At 33.2% G+C, this 17,997-nt stretch overlaps 1 protein-coding gene and 1 long non-coding RNA gene across 4 annotated transcripts; both read right to left on the minus strand.

Annotated features, from left to right (window-relative positions):
• Positions 1-3,937: 3,937 nt before the first annotated feature.
• LOC25482329 (LEAF RUST 10 DISEASE-RESISTANCE LOCUS RECEPTOR-LIKE PROTEIN KINASE-like 2.1) lies at positions 3,938-7,144 on the minus strand. The gene is made up of 4 exons (XM_013610879.3): positions 6,142-7,144; positions 5,640-5,672; positions 5,423-5,446; positions 3,938-5,306 (listed from the first exon to the last, which is right to left on the minus strand). Exons 1-4 carry the CDS (start codon positions 6,995-6,997, stop codon positions 4,078-4,080), a joined length of 2,142 nt encoding a protein of 713 aa, XP_013466333.1. The 5' UTR covers positions 6,998-7,144; the 3' UTR covers positions 3,938-4,077.
• A 4,776-nt stretch (positions 7,145-11,920) lies between these two features.
• On the minus strand, positions 11,921-16,122 carry LOC25482330 (uncharacterized). 3 transcript variants are annotated; one of them, XR_005645896.1, is made up of 9 exons: positions 15,910-16,122; positions 15,543-15,677; positions 15,298-15,393; positions 14,544-14,626; positions 14,382-14,445; positions 14,214-14,275; positions 13,199-13,272; positions 12,602-12,673; positions 11,921-12,285 (listed from the first exon to the last, which is right to left on the minus strand). It is a non-coding gene; the product is annotated as an uncharacterized lncRNA (long non-coding RNA). The 3 variants fall into 3 exon arrangements; XR_005645899.1 differs by lacking the exon at positions 13,199-13,272 and having other exon boundaries at positions 15,910-16,121; XR_005645898.1 differs by lacking the exon at positions 15,543-15,677 and having other exon boundaries at positions 15,910-16,120.
• Positions 16,123-17,997: the final 1,875 nt, after the last annotated feature.

The following is a 17,997-nucleotide window of genomic DNA, read 5'->3' on the forward strand; positions in this document are numbered from 1 at the left end:
GGTGGTTATGGTGGGGTAGCACTTGGGTGATATCGTGGTTGGTGACATTGGTGATATTGGCCAACCACAATGTCACATGTGGCTTTCTTCTTTTTCTTTCACAAGATTTTTTTGTTGTTTTGCACACTTGTAACATTGTGGTTGGTAATGTTACCAATGTCACCAACCACAATGTCACCCAAATATTATCCGTTATGGTGTGTGGAGGTTGTGGTGGTGAGATAGAGAAAAGTGAGAGAGATGTTTGGAGATGAAAAGAGAGTGGTTGTGAGATGAAATCCCTAAAATGTCCCTTGCCACATCAGCAGTGGTACAAAGTTTGACGTGATTATTTTTAAGCTTTATTGTGTTTTTATCTTTTTAAATAGAAGAAATGTAGAAGAGTTTAGATGCGTGGGGTAACCCATATCACACAGTTTGACGTGACTGAACTAATCCAATTCCAACCTTTTTACTCTAGAAAAAGTAATATTTTCACTTAAATTGTATTCTATTCTACATTGCAAAATATTACAATACTTGCACCAGTGAAAACCTATGAAGCTCGGATACGTAGTACGGGTTGGGTACGATACAATACGGATTATGGAATTTTTAAAATTTAGAATATGATATGACTTAGATACGTTAACAAAAAATTTATATTAAAACTTATATGCATGTACAACTTTTTATTTTTGTCAAAAAATGCATGTACGACTTGATTACTCTTTGTTACTATATATTCATAAAAGTTAAAATTCACAAAAAAATAATACATTAAATATTGTATTGAAAAGATAACTTTTTAAATGCAATAATTTCCAAGATTAAATTTCTATATTTACTCCCTCTATCCCTATATCATAGCACCTATTTGACTGAAAAATTGTCCCTAAATGTAAACCCATATTCAAATTACTAGATGCATTTATTATTTTTCCTTAACATACCTTTAATTAAGACTACTAACTTTATCTTGAAATATGAAAATTTAAATTTAATACATACTCCATCTGTTTTTAATTATAAGCAAATTTCGGCTTTTAGGTTCATTCAATTAATGATGTCTGTGGTAATATTATAACATACAAAATAGACATATTAATCGCACTAACTATTGGGAAAAACCCAAGTCCCACATCGGATAGACAAGACTCTTGAGAATAGTATAAAAAGAGAAGACAATCCTCACAATACAAGCCGGTTTTGTAAGGATGAGTTAGGCCCCAAATTTCAACATGGTATCAGAGCTTGTCAAATTCAAGGGCCACCTAACTATTCACACACCAAGCCCAATGAGTGTTGGGCGTGAGAGTATTAGGAAAACCTAAATCCCACATCGGATAGACAAGACTCTTGAGAAGAGTATAAAAAGAGAAGGCAATCCTCACCTTACAAGCCGGCTTTGTAAGGATGAGTTAGGCCCCAAATTTCAACATGGTATCAGAGCTTGTCAAATTCAATGGCCACCTAACTATTCACACACCAAGCCCAATGAGTGTAGGCCGTGAGGGGGGTGTATTGAGAAAACCTAAATGCCACATCGGATAGACAAGACTCTTGAGAAGAATATATAAAGAGGAGGCAGGTGAATTACTGGATATAAGGACGGAGGGAGTAATTTCTTATATTATGCCCTTGGAACATAAGTTAACAAGACCCTTTCTTTTTACTTCCCTTTTAGTCTAATTACTTCTTCCTCTTGTTTTCTTCAATTTGAGTTACGTTTTTTTAAAAAACTATGATCATTGTGTTATATTATAAATTACTGATAAACTATACTTATTTAACATCAAAAAATTTCTAATACCAAATATATTATGACTAACAGTAAATAATTCTTTTGAGGGTCCACGATTTTTTTAAGAGAAATGATATATCGAGCTGACTCGTGAACTAAACGAGTTGAATTATATGTAGTTCAAATTCAAATCATTTTTTTAACAAATTACATTTTCAACTCAAGTTCGGCTCATTTGGTTCAACGAACTAATTACCGATTCGGATCTCGAAATATTTTCGAGTTGGTTCGGTTCATTGTCAACCCTTATTTTAACCCAATCTAAACTTTTGATAGAAATTACAAAGGAGTGATATAATATGGCTCATTTGGTGCGCATGATAGGATAGAGACCTGAGAGGATTAGAAGATGGATAAGGATATGATATGATAGTAATATGAAGGCCACTTATCCTCTCATGTTATGTGTTTGATGCACACTTGTTATTGACATGATAAGAAATATATTATATTAAAGTGACAAATAATCCTTGTGAAACCTGCATAATCAACTCGTTGTATACCAGTGTTTTTGGTATACAATAGGACTAGTTTTATATTGTTTTTTGCAGGATCAAGCTAGAAATCCTAGAAATAGTTGTGCAATCTTTATAAACAAGATGAAGAAAATTGTTTTTATGGTGAAGATTTCCTTTCGACAGGAATCAACAGTATGTTAAAAGATTAAAATGCTAAAAGACTTAGAATTTTAAAGGCAAAGAAACTTAAATAAGATAAATTGCATTGCATTGCTTATAAAGATGGTTCAACAAATCATTGCATACATTCTGACACTCGTTTCTCTCTAACGTTGGGTACTTTGAGTTTGAAGAACTTTTGATAAATGATTTGTGAACCGTTTTTTCCTATGTGAAATTACTATAAATATTAAATACACAAAAAATAACTACACAAACCAACGGTCATAAACTAATTCCTTTTAACAGCTTTTGCTTGTTTTCCACGTGTCTGACTCTTCAATCTGGCCTCTTTATAGAATTTGAACTCTTTGGTGAAACCCTCAAAACCTTGTCAAAACAAGTTCTGGTCGAATCCATGTGCCTGAACTTTCAACCTTGCAACTTTAGGGAGGATTTAATTTTTGTCGAAATCAGAGAGTTTGTCGAAAACATGCTTGTCGAAAACCTCATGCTTTGATCCTGAACTTAGAGAATCTTGTAGTTTTGGCCACAATTTTGCTTGTCGAAATGCATATTCAAAATATAGGCTAACACCTTCAAGTTTGCTTCTTGAGTGAGAATTTGAATCTTCCAAGTCGAAGTGAACGAACACTTGTCGAAACCCTTCCATAACTCTGTCAAAATACTTGTGCTTCAACTTGTACTTAGAGAATTTTGAGGTTTTGATAACCATTTTGTCTGTCGAAATGCATACTCAAAAATACAGGCTAACACCCGCACAACTTGCACAACTCAACGAACCCGCGTACGGACACAAAACCTAATTGCAACAAAGTAAGGTATGTGAGCTCATGAACACCGGACTTGATCTTTTTTTGATGGCAAATAACAAATGTAGACACCAATGATTCACTCTGAAAAGAAATATTGAAATATGATTTTGAAAAGAAAAAAACCTTTCCAAAAACTGAGGGTCGGAGTCGAAGGAGATGTTTTGATGAAAAGAAGATAAGCGAGTGATCAATTTATGCTATCAGGTTGCTAACCCATCAAAAATTAAGGATGAAAATAACAAAGGGTGAGTAGGATAAGATTAGAAATTGGTTTAATTTATCCGTTCCTATTGGTGCACCAAACAATGGATTTAATCAGGATGTGATAGTTTTATCATATCTTTTCTCCCTATCCTATACACCAAACAGAGCTTGCGTTTTTGAAAAATAACGCAGTGTATCTACAAAATTAACATATTGTTAAATAAGGTTCAATCTGATCCCAAAAACTAGCTTTAAGGATGAGGAAACTCAAAAAGTCATCCAAATAAATTTGCTTTAAAGATGAGGATACTCAAGAACTAGCTCTAAGGATAAGGGTACTCAAACATATTTATATGCTCAACAGCCCAGAAACCTGAGTTGTGGGACTTGAAATAAACTACAAACAACTTCAACACATATGACAGCTTAAAATAAATTACAATTTGTAGGACAAAAAATACAAGAGAAATTATTATGAAAAAAAGAACAATGAGTTAGAAAAATTGCAACAAAGCCTTATTTCTTTGCCATTGGATGGAATCAAAGGTTACCATGATCTAAACAATTCATAGTTTCAAACCAGAAACTTTCACACACTTAAACAGCATCAAAGTTCTACTGACATGGTCTGTGTTTGTCAAGAGCAATTATCTGATGAATAACTAGTGGAAGCACCCCATGATGTTCGGTCAGAGTTGATTTCATCATGATATTTATAATTTTCATTTGGATAAAAAGAAGGTCTTGGGGGAAATTCAAGGCTTTCAGTTTTCCCTTCAAGCATCTCAACTACTTTGTTCATTGTAGGACGATCACTCGGTTTCAACTGAATACACCAAAATGCAACCATGAACATCTTTTTAGCTACTGCCATTTCCTCTTCAGAGACATCTTCCATTATTTCAATATCTCTCTCTTCTTTAAATTGATCGTAGATCCAAAACGGGAAGTAATGCTGACTTGAATGCTCTGCATTAGGATTCGAATTCTTCCTTTTACCTGCCATTTCCATCAAAAGCATTCCAAAGCTATATACATCAGCCTTGTAAGACACTCCACCAATATTTTTGTAGAACAGTTCAGGAGCCATGTAACCCAAAGTTCCTCTTGCCGCAGTTAAGGTAACAATGCTATCGTTCACAGGATATAGCTTTGCAAGTCCAAAATCCGAAACCTTTGGAACAAACTCTTCGTCTAGAAGAATATTATGAGGCTTGATATCAAAATGTAGAATTTGCATATCACATCCTTGATGCAGATATTCTATCCCACGAGCTATTCCGAGAGATATTTCATATGTTTTCTCATAACTCAAAGCGTTAATTCCTTCTTTAGGGAAAATGTATTTATCCAACGATCCATTTGGCATGAACTCGTAAACCAATGCACTCTTTTTCCCTTCAACACAGTATCCAACAAGACGAACTACATTAACATGATGTATTCTTCCAATGGTCGCAACTTCGTTAATAAAATCTTGTCCATTATTAACATTGGATTTTGTCAACATCTTAATTGCAACATCCGGTCCACTTCTTAGCTTTCCTTTGTAGACAGCACCAAAACCTCCTTGTCCTAATTTCACTCTTAAACCTGCAGTCATCTTCTTGATTTCTTTGTATTCATACCTAATAGGGTTTAGATTGCTCTCTAGCAAAAAGTTTTCAATGTTGTCATACATCGATAAATGTCTTCTTTTCCATTTGTAGATAAACAGCACAAGTAGAGCTATAACTCCAAATATAAATCTGGTTGCTAAGAATAAAGGTATAACATTTCTTCCTATGACTATTCCTAGATCAAAGTATTCTAGTCCAACAGGATTGTCCAATTGTCTTGTGCTAAATGTGATTCTACTTCTAAGTCCTGCATTGATATTTTAGCATAAGAATTAGGAGAAGCAGCAAGTAATTTGAGTCTGATTTAAGTTTGTTCAAGTATGAAATATGATAACAATTCTTATGCGATAAGAAGGTTCTTACCAATAAAAATGCCTCTAAGATAACCTGCAAAAATACAAAGGAAAAAACTAAATTAAAACTAAATATAATTCCAAGAAATTATACATATAACTCGAAGATAACTTCAATTAAATTGAAGGAGCTCAATATGAAAATAACAAGGATAAGTAAAAATAAAACAGAACCTAAGTAGAAGCAGATATTAAAACAGGGAAAAATGTAGGAGATTAATCCTTACCACGAGCATAACCAAATATCTGGTCCTGAAGTCCTGAAACACCACAAAATAATATTATTACCTTATTATTTAAGACTACATGGGGTAAAAATTAAACATTTATTTGTATAAGTAAATTATGTTTGTTACTGGAAAATTTACTAATCTTGAATGATGCAACAGTAATTAGTTATCTTGGATAAATCAGTTTTGAGAAGGACGAAATTATTGGTTGTATAATTCAAACCATAGGTACAGAGGATCATCCCGGAGGGTCATCCGAAAGGATGCGCCGCAAAAAAAAAAAGTATATATCAACAAAATATTAATCTAAAAGTCCTAACTTAACTGGCAAATGCCGAATTACAAGGTCGGACGTCGTGACCGGGTTCAAACGCGGGACCTCACAGTTGTATGTCGGTTTAATTTTAGTGAATTACCAATTACCACTTTATATAAGACAAAAAAAATAAAAAATAAACAAATACTCATCACATCTGTAAACTGAGGCAATTATACGTACCACATTTTTCGGTTGTTTGGTATACATAATGACAGAATCGCTTATCACATTGAACTTCTCCACTATCTTCATCAACAACCTCACAACTTGTCTCCTTTCCACATCTATCTTCACAAATCACAGGCAACCATGAAAGCTCAAATCCATCAATTATCATCCCATGAATCACATCATAAGAAATCTTCTCTTTCACTTCAATCTTCAACAATGGCCTACCCAACGTAGCCACCATAAAATCACACCCAACCTTAATATCCCCAAAACTATACCTGGAGAATGATGATGATTGTTCCAAAACTGCATATACATGATTAGTACTACTATTCCCATGTATGTTACAACAGCTCATGTCCACGTTAACATACATATGATCTTTAATTGGATTAGAACAATTGAAATACGCTACCTGCGTTTGATCCCGAAAACGCAACGAGTACGGCTCAAACACAAAATCTGCTTTGTTGAAGGAAAGGGAATTACTGAAACTTTGAGGATATAAAAAGTACCGCGGGATGAAAGAGCAATTAGCATCTTCCACTGCACCCGCGTCACTTAATCGAATTATAAACCTCTTGTAATCTATGTGTTGTACATAGTATTTCCCGGAGAACATGGTTAATGATGGACCATTTTCGTTGCAATCTAATTCATACCTTTTGTCCCCACAGTGGTTTGGATCAGTTTTGAGACGAAATGGGTATGTTATGTTGGTGATTTTGCCGCATGATGACGTTGGGCATGGTTGGTGATGCTTAGCAAGACAATTTTGATGAGAAATGAGAAGAATTGAAGCAAATAGTAATACTAGTGTTTGTACATATGATGAACTAGAACACGAAGCTTGTTTCTTCATCATTTAATTGTTCAAGATGATTTGGAAATTACAAAAGGAAACCCCTCATGAGCTAATGTTGTGATTGCTTTGTATTTCGATTTATCAATAGTTTTATACTTTTCTGTCTTTCCTAAAACATGCAATATTATTGTTTTGAATAGTCCTCCATTCTTGTTTGTTATGAAATGACCCAAGAAGAGTGGTCGATCAAGAAGACTTTCCTACTTAGTATATTGAGATGAGAGTAGTTCACCCTCATGGAGACTTTGTCAAACTTAGTTTTCTCAATTATTGTCCTGGGTTGATAAGAATTAACGGTGAACAAACTTTCAAAACTATCTAGAGCTGTGAATGTAGAAACTGGAATTTGCTATGAACGAAATTTGCATCCACAATTTCAAATTTCACCCATGATGTATCCACATCACTGATCCACAACCACAACGCATCTTCATAGAAAAAAGAAAAAAAGACTTCATCCGATCTTATTTTTTATTCATTACATAAATGATGTATTTGATCTATATTATACCAAATAGATTAATTACTCAGTCAATCTAAAGCCAATTTTTTCTTAATTACTCAACGATAGTTATGCAATTATTTTTGAACAACTTTTAAAGAATTTTTTTCTCATATTTATATTTAATTCTTATTCGCTTTGGGTCTCGATTCTTTTTGCCTTAAAAATTCTCCTCAAAATTGTTCTATAAATAATTGTAAAAATATCATTTCTCATACTAAAAAAAAACATTCCATAACAAAAATACTCTTTGATGTAGCACATCATCTATATGATTAGGATACATACCCTACGGATTATGTTTTTGCTTATGTTTTAGCTTGTAATTGATGTTTGAAGACTTCCCATACACAATCGAAATTAAATACTCTTGGATGTTTTTGTAAAACCGTTTTTGAATAGGCTAAACTGCACTTTTTGCCTTCTAAGTTTCAAAATATTACGATTTTCGCCCCTATTAAAAAAATGGCAAAAGTAACCCCCATGTTTAAGGAAATATGCTCTTTTGACCCCCCTAACATAAGGGAAATATAATCTTTTGACCCTTTATCTTCTCAAAAATTTGCGATTATGACACCTGTTTTGGGACATGTGGCGTCTCTTCTCATCAATTTTGGGACGAAAGGAACCAAAATTGTCATCTTTTTTAATAGGGGCCAAAATTGCAACATTTTGAAACTTAGTGGATGAAAGGTGCAGTTTAGCCTTTTTAATAACAAATGTTGTCATGTTAATTGTCATTGTGGAGTAAAAAGCTTGGGTGTTCATAACGAATGATGGCTATGAAAGCATCTTCTCTCTACTTTTTGCGGCCCTATTTAATAAATGGTACACATATCCACAATGGAGCTCTCCACTTAGGTGTTTAAATAGATCTTACATGTACCCACTACTTTTTATAATTAATATTTAACAAACACACTCAATCTCTCCAACTCAACCCGTCGAAAAAAATTAATAAGTGGATCCCAACAATTACTATATATTAGTAAATTTCTACAATAATTTATCTATTGTTCAAATATTAAATATAATAATGAAAAATAAATAAATATTAAATTAATTAAACTATAAATGATTTTTTAATAATTAAAAAAGTTATTATAAATTTGGACAATTGATAATGAATCGTTAGAGTCACTGTCCATATATATATATATATATATATAGATGATGTTATATGAAGAAAAAAAACAGTAAAAATAAAATGTTATATGAAAGACAGGAACTAAAAAAATCAAATAATAGTGTAAGGAAAGTCTAAAAAGAGGAATGATATGTGAACAATTAAATTGTACAACCAACAACTTATTTACTATTTTTAATGATATTTTGTCTGATTTCGATTTATGTGCTCCTCACAAAATTAGAGGTTGTTGCATTGGTTGTTCAATTTTAGAGGTACAAATAACATAGTTCTTTTAAAAAATAGCAATGTTGGTCAAGAAGAAAAAATAGTTGTCTATGACCAAACACTTCTATCTTCTCTTTTATTTGGTTTAATTGTAGTTTTGGCCCCCCTATTTTTATCTTTTTGTAAAATTGGTCCCCCTATTTTAAAATTCGACAATTTTAGTCCCTCTATCTCAAATTTTGTTTAAAATATGGTGATATAACATGTTTTAAATGGTGTTTTTAAGAAAATATTCTTATGATTTCATTGTTGTTGATATTTTCTCGTCTTCAGATCATATACCACGGCATTTAAAATCTATCTCATCACTTTTTTTTAGTTAAAAAATATGATAGAGGGATAAAAACCGTTGAATTTTAAAATATGGGGAGCAATTCCACAAAAAGATGAAAATTGGAAGACCAAAACTGTAACTAAGCCTTTTTATTTTTATTAATGAAATTAATACAATATTACATTAAAAAGAGGGAATTATTTTTACAAAATTAATGCATGTGAGACTCATAATTAGTCGGATAGTGAGGATGCCCATAAAATTACTCATTTTTTTAAAAAGTTTTCAAATCTAAATCTTTCTTGATATATAGCATTGCTCTCTATGCATTGAAATTTAAAGTGTCACATTAGTGGTATCAAGGTAAGTTTGTACAGTCGGCCAGTGTGACATGTGTCCATTATGCTGCTTGCATGTCTATTCTGTTACTGGTTTGTGTTATTATATTTGCACTTTGTTCATCCCTCTTGGTCTTCTTGCGATACTCAGAATTACCAAGAGATTGATCCATCCATTAGAGTTTTATATGGCATATTTTACTATGCTATGTTGTATGTCTTAACAAGGTTTGAACTTTATGTCCTTCTATTTTGAAAATTATGGGACTAGGACAAAACCCAACAAAAAAAACATTGTGCAAGACCAACAACTCCCTCATTAATAATCTTACTAGGTAAATCCAAATGGTTAAAACCATTGTGAAAGGAAAATAAGTGTAGTGCAGCAAGAAATCAACATCAACCAAAGATAAATCCTTAAGCAAACCAATACCACAGAAGAAAAGGAAGAGGGGAAACACTCTTTTCATCCGACGAAGAAAATGCTAGCTTGCCTCTAGTAAAAAGGAAGCATTCCTCTGGTGGAACACAAAAAAGCTCATAGACTTTTCAAAGAACCCATAATTTGGTCTTAAAAAAGTGAACACTCGAAGATTTGTGAAGTTTCAAAGATGAATGCTCCATATCATTCTTGACACAAAAAACGCATCATCTGATCATGAATCACTCTCTTACAATTCATATACACATCATTTACATGTCCCTTAATAGATAATCAAGATTTTTTTTTTAAACAATACATAAGCATGGTTAGTTTAGTTTCTTATAACTGAAGGTAAAAAAAAAAAAGTTATATTTTTAGTTTTAATCAAAATCAAAATTTCATAACAAAAGAAACACCGTTCATAGCTTTCAAACGTTATCACACTAAAAAGATTGGAAATACGGTTACGTGAGTTTCCATCTTTTCACTAATGTTTATAATAAAATTTATGACGATTAGCATCGTAAAATTAAGAAGATTATGAGTTTAACCGAGAATAATTATGAAATTTTGTTTGAGTACGATTTTCTTATAACATAACACATAACATGCAGAGGATATTATATTAGACTAAAATACCATATACTATGAATTTAATCCTGTAATCACTAATTTCGTTAAATTACTGTGAACCAACCAGTACATGTGTACCAATTCACGGTTCACAGCTTGTCAAGAGAATATCCTGAATATGATCATAACTTAATCAAAATTTATTAAAATTGATCATAGACAGACTAGCCTAACAAAAGAAAATACTTCTGATTTACATTATTGTTTTGAATAGTCCTCCATTGTTGTTATGAATGACCCAAGAAGAGTGGACTCAATAGGCAAGTCTAGAGTGCAGTTTCTGCGAAAGATATAATAAGAAAGGGAGAGGTATTGACAAATATATTTTATGACGACAATTCGACGAACAATTAGTTTTCTAATAAACCAATTTCATAGTAAAATTGTGGAAACGGGAAAGAAGCACAGTAGGAAGTTTCATTTCTTTTATCGGATAGGAAGTTTCAGTTTGACATAATTGAGTGAGAAGCAAGAGATATGAAATATGAGAAATTAGTGATTACAGGTTTAAATTTGTAGTTAATGATTTTTTAATCTCGTTTAATATTTAATTTAAAAAGTTAGCAATCGTGGGGTTGGTTTTGGACCTTGAAAAGTGTTCCTCTCATAGGTTCAATTCTCCCGTGCCAATTTCAGTGGAAATTTTACCCTATACCCCGACATATGTACTTCCACCCCTGTAAATCTTTAAAAATTTTAATTTTACTCTCTTTACTGTTTCACCTTGTTCCATATAATTTTTCACCCTCAATTTTAACATTTTCCATTCAAGTTCACCCCACGTGATATTTTTCCAACACTACAAGAAAACTGCGATTTAGAGTCGGCCAAAAACCCACTCTAATAGGACTAAAACCGACGCTAACACTGGTTTAGCGTCGGTTTAGCGTCAGTGTCAAGGGCAGGCTAAAAACTCGAAGTTACTGAATAGCGTCCGCTGTTTACCCTCCGAGGCTACTGTAGCGTCGGTTACGCTGAGTTTAAATCCGACTCTACTGGTAGCCGAGCCTAACATTTGCAACATCTGAAATGTCAACCAAATCATGTAGAGTGAGTCAAACCGACGCTAAATGATTCATTTAGAGTCGGACACACAAACTCTAAAGTCAACGTTTAAGTAGTCAACAAATTTTTTAGAGTCGGCCACACCGATGATAAAAATTAATATTTAAAAGTCAACTTAAATTCCTAGAGTCGGTCTGGCTGACGCTAAACAATATTTTAAAAAATTATAAATATATTTCACTCACTTTATTCCCCCATTGTGCTAATAAGTCATTTAACGCATCATAGCTAACACCATTATCCACCAATTGTAGTATCATAAAATCAAATGTCTAATGGAGCCACCTAGGAAGAGAATTTTTTATCACAAATGTTTACATTATACATCAATTACACCATCATAGCTAATCCTAAATCAAAGACACTGATCGTATTGCATAAAGACAGAAATCTTAGAAATAGTCACACATGTAACTTGTAAGAATCCAAATTTTCATTTGTTGGGTTTCAATTTGCAGTATCCACACAGTCTTGTAGTTTGTGTTCCATTAGAAAGAACAAAAATTAAAAAATAGGAATCTAATTCACAAAACAGAACCTACCTTTGGTTCAAATTTGCAATGTATTATGATTTTCTTTTTTACTTTCTTTTACTAGACAACGTAGAAAGATTTTCTTTAGTACTTGTTTTTCCCAACCTGAAATAATAACCGCAGTTATTAGAATGAATTTTTAGCAAATATTAAAAGCAAATATGATAAGAAGGATGACCTATGGACCACTGAAGCCCGATAACCTCGGCTTAACTTTTTCAATAACCTCAGCAAAAAGTGGAAAAAGAGAGGACATAACTAGAATTAGAAATATGTGTATGGTAACTGAACCAAAATAACAGAATCGAAACATGCTCACACAAACTTAAGAGAGATTCGTTCAGACCATATATAGATTGATAGGAGAGTTTCTGATAGTTAACTAACTAAAAGGGAGAGTTAACTAACTAAAGGAACTCACCTCGGCATTTTCCTGAATTCTCTACACCATTTAAGTCTCAAATACACTCCTGCCAGCTTCATAATCGCTTTTCTGTAAAATAGTGTATCGCGGCTTTTTACGTCAGCTTCTAACATTCTACATTTCAACTTCAAAACAAACACTTATTCAGCCCTTTGAACATACATATCAAGTTCTGGAACCTTTCGCCCAATTTAAATTCACGTTTTAGCTTATTTCGAAAAAATCCAAGCCGAACCCGTAGGCAAATTTTCAGCATAAAATCCTAACTTGAAACACGTTTTGTGAATCCATTCCAAATCCGAAACATACAAAATTTGTATTTAAACTGAAGGGAATTAAGTGTAGAATCCAAAAATCCAATAGTTACTCAGTTATGGGTTACAACATCATATACAAGCAAAAGAAGATCATACGAATTTCGTCTCAAAATCATGAATTTCAAGTATAACCTCTTGTAACAACAACAAATACCACTCAAAATACATCAACAACATTCATCAAAGTTGTTATACCCTTTTCCATAATAATTCCTTAAATCCCAAGTTTCTACTTTTCAACCCTTTCTCCAAAAATTCAAACTTAGTAGTAACTCACCTTGAATGTGATTCCAAAGCTCCTTATGTATCAAACAAGTCACTATCATAATCACCCACAACATAATTGCATTCCTAAAACATTGAAATGAACCATTCAACAAAAAGGCATTAAAGGTAAAGGTGGGTGGATCGAATTCCATGGGAAAGGAAGAAGAGTTTTGATACTTACTTAATTAAACCATCATGGGTGCTCCAAAAACAACTTACTTAATGACTTCCATGATATTAGAGGAAAAATTGGAGAATTTGGGAAGAAGAGGGAGAGGGGCGATTATGAGGAAAAATGGAGAGAATATGAATTTTGAACCATGATTCTTGCTTAGCTAACTCCTAGGAACTCATATTCCATGCTGATTCTGGTGAAGAATTGAGAGATTATGGTGGTGGTGAGGTGAACCGAATTTTGAGAGGGAGGAGAAGAGGTTTGTTCTTGTTGTTTTTTTTTTTTTTTTTTTTGTGTAAATGGAAAAGTGTAGAAGAATGGTGGATTTTCTACTTAAAAAAAATCTCAAATGGCAAGATTACCAAAATACCCTTTAAGTGAAAAGTCACATTACCCTCCGTTAATTCTTAACCATTTAATTTCTTAAGACTGTAGGGAATAATATGCGAGATGTTTACCAAATATCTTTGCATTTCTCAATAAATAATTAACTTTTTAGAAATTATTTATGTTCTAACATGTTCAACTGATACGATAGTTTATTTAAAATTCAGTGGGATACCTTGTACAACACATGACCAGATCAGAAGTTGGAGTTGTTATTACATAAAATATTATGCTACAGGACTCTTAGTTGATGCTACTCTACTCCGTTAGAGAGAGAACAAATTGTAATCAATCCTTCACCATATTACATTCAAATTAATAATTTTTTATAATCAATCCTTCACCATATTACATGCTACAGTTAGAGAGAGAACAAACATCAATTTGTTGTCTTTAGATTCTTATTTCTTTACAAGCAAAAGTCCAGCTAACGAAGGCATTAAGAATAACAACATAGTCTAACCTGGATTCAGGAACTTTGAGTGGCTGTAGTGCATGAGATGCATTGGCAAAAGCAGTTAAAATCTACAATATATGTATAAGTATTAGTCACATACATATATCTTTTGTAGACAGCATTTGGTTCCTATCATATCAGCAAGCACATAAATTGTGCATATCAGCAAACTACCTCTATAGCATCTTCTTGATTCACCCAAACAAATTGTAATATGCATTGTAAATGGTTCCCTGCACTATAAAGATAGATAGCAGTAATCAATAACTTCCTTACAAAGATCATACATCATATACTAAAAACTAAAAAACTTCATTATCTTTAACTAATCATTACCGTAACTTTGGAGGCCGAACTAGAGGTTGGAATGAACTAGCAAGTAGTGTTCAAGAGCATGCAGAAGATCAATGATCATAACTCTGTATTTGTATAAATACAAAGTTTTCTCATATAAGATCTTTGTCTCAATTTACAAGTTGTCAACATGATCAAGTTGAAATAAATTTAAAGGCTATACAAGCTTTCAAAGATGAAAAAATCATAACCAATGTAATAGAAAATCCAGTGTCAAACACCCCACAACTTAATGATAAAAAAGATACATAAAAGGCACATCTCATCCATATTGATCAGAATACTTTATTCAATCAATGACCAATGATACAAAATAGAATAAAAAATCAATCAAGTAGTTGTGAAGAAAAAATAAATATAATTTAGAGAAGATAAAGGAAATACATTTCGAGCACCAAAAAGAAATTAACAGTTCTTACTGCAAAAACAATCTCAATCAAAGTCAACATGCCAAGAAACATATACATGCTAGTAAGGCCCAACATATGCTAAGAACAGAACTAGCTACCAAGGCCACGAAATAGAAAACTTCAAAGAACATAGAGAATAAAAAGATAGAAAATATGATATAAAGTGAGCAAGAGCTTATAATTAAACAATGAGTAATGTGGTTAGGTTTAGAATATGCAGTCAAGTAACTCATATGCAATTTGCCGAATCACAAATGACAGTAAATTCGAGCCAAATTAACCAGCATAAATTTCCAACTACACATGTATAAAAGCGTGAATCTTACCAACAACTTTTTTCCTTTTCAGATCCTTCTTTCATAGAGACAGTGCAATTGCACGGTCGGGTCGATATCTTTTTTCTTGACATCCGTTAAATCATCCTGCACTCAATTTATCACAATTAAATATTCAGACTATCTTGTTAGGTCTCAGAAAAGAAAAAGAAAAAAAACTAGTATGCTGACATGAGTTAAGTTGTAACATTATACAATAATTTCAACTTTTGCTGGTAAAGAAAATTTTAGATTACCATTGAACTATGATGATTATCCCAAATTTTATCATCAACATGTTTGTCATTGTATTGTCCTTGTAAAATTCTATGATTGGAGCCATTGAGAAACTTAGCAAACCAACCCATAATACACAAATCTATTCCCTTTTCCTGAAAATAACACCCGAAGTACACGAGAAAATACATTCCCCAAAACATGAGAATGTTTTTTCTTTGAATTTGCAGTGAAAAAACTTGATAACTTGAACTTTTTAAATTAAATTTCAGGAACACCCAATAGGATTCTTTGAAAGTGTTGACTGACACAATGAAACCTAGAGGAACCCTTAATCCCAAATCCCCTTTGACATAAACCCTAAAAATTGAACAATAGTTAACTAACCGAGTGTGGTTGAGAAGAGACGAGATAGAATGAGCATCGCGACCTTGGTGGCAAAGAATAGGGGTATAGGGCAATCATGGTGAGGGAAAACGAGATCTGATTGTGGCGCTGTCAGATGGAGGAGACAAGAAGGATACTGAGAAAAAACAATATCTGATAGTGTGACTGAAGAAGCGATGGAAATTGTGTTAGATCACATATTATTAATTTGCATAAATTAAAAATATTGAAATGAAACAATGTACTGAGTTATAAATAACTATGCTAAAACAAATATACAACAAGTTGATGAATAGGCATAGTGGTAAAACACAAATTAATTTTTTCCAACAGGCATTGGTTCGATCCTTGTCAATGACTTTTTTAACAAAATTAATTTTCACTTAGAGTCGGATAGTCCGACATTAATTATATTAATAAGGTTTACAAATAGTAGCGTCTGACTTTAGTGTCGGTTGAACCGATGCTATAATTTGTCAGAAAAAAGAAGATCAAATAAAAATGATAGAGTGGGCTAAGCCGACTCTAAACCGACATTAGTAGCGTCGGTGTTAGGGGCCGACGCTAAAATCTGACTCTAAAATGTTGTTTTCTTGTAGTACCAGGTATGTATTTCCACTTTATTCATCCTATAATACATTTCCAAAATTTTCCCAGAACATTCATCTTTAGTTTTTCGAAAGGTATGCCAAAAAAACTTCACACATCCTTTTCGAAAAATATATAATAATCTTCCTGCTTGTGAAATCATCAAGTCGTGTGCTAAAGCACTTACACGAGCACTCTCAATATTGTGATTACAAAAAAAGTGATTGAGTAGTCCATGATGTTTACCTTATTCATTAAATTGTTTCTCTTCTCTCACACGTCGACTATAGCAGACAAACAATAATCACAAAACTTCTTTAATTTATGAAAACAATTCTCAAACCTACAATTATGAAGTCGATAATACATCGTATAATCAAAGAACGATTTCGATTCCGATAACCTAAAACACGATGTGAATCCAACACAACCATGGAGCAAAACAATTCCGGTAACCTAGAAAACCTCAATCAAAGATTCGAGAGAGCAAGCACAAAGAAACGATTAACAATAACATTTCGGTTGATGCCTGTAAAATAAATCAAATCGAATGTTTCAAGCGAAAAAGGGTTCATGAAATGCTTACTGTCCGAACATTTTCCTGAAGAAGGTGGGGGTGAACTTTTGTCTAAGCAACCTCAATGTTGAGGCGACAAGGAAAACATAAGTTGTCTAAAGGGTAATCTTCATCCGCACCATGAAGTGGCGAGTCAATGTTCCAGGACCTTTGACTTCCCTCCCAAGCAGCGTCGGGAGGACAAGTAAACTTGTATCCCAAGCCAAAGGGCATGGACCTTAGAGCAAGATCTTCTTGAGCAGGGTGGAGGTCGTCTACGCGTGTAATGGAACGCCTGCAATTAGCAAGTTGCTGACGTAAGAAAAGGTTAGAGAAAGCTGAAATAACTCGGTCTTTAGGAAACCCCTGAATGGCCAACACTTCTAACATTATTTCAAGATACTTGGCCCCATCAGATTAATGTTTCACCGCTTTCGCCAAAATATCCTTGATAGCTTCCAAGTAAGGTTGAGGTTGGAGAAGCAAGTGAGCCGCCAATACCACGCTAACCGATGCACGTCCACTATAGGAAAACCTTTGCATGAATCTGACCTTGGCATCACTAAGTGAATCATCAGCAAAGAATCTCAGATAACTTCTTGGGAGTAATCTGAATGTGGCTTTCTTGTCGACAAGATAGCGGTGTCGACGAGATGTTTCTTTGAAATTTAAGAGGTCCTTGATCCCAAAGCAGCCAACTTCTTGATAATAACTAAGAGGAGCTCGTTCATGAGGAAATTTTTTTGTTGCAAACCAACTAAAAAGACGAATGCCAAAACAAAAGTAGTCAAAAGAACTATTGATTAAAACAAAAAGTCCAAAATACATTACGAAGAAGTTTTGGTGAACAAGCAAAGTGCGTTCATTTTGACGCGTTAAAAGATGGTTCCTAGAGTTTTCTCAAGTAAAAGGTCCAGATCAAACAAATTGGAAGTAGTCAAGGA

The sequence above is a fragment of the Medicago truncatula genome, chromosome 1 (genome assembly GCF_003473485.1).
Source record: "Medicago truncatula cultivar Jemalong A17 chromosome 1, MtrunA17r5.0-ANR, whole genome shotgun sequence".
Lineage (NCBI taxonomy): Eukaryota > Viridiplantae > Streptophyta > Magnoliopsida > Fabales > Fabaceae > Medicago > Medicago truncatula.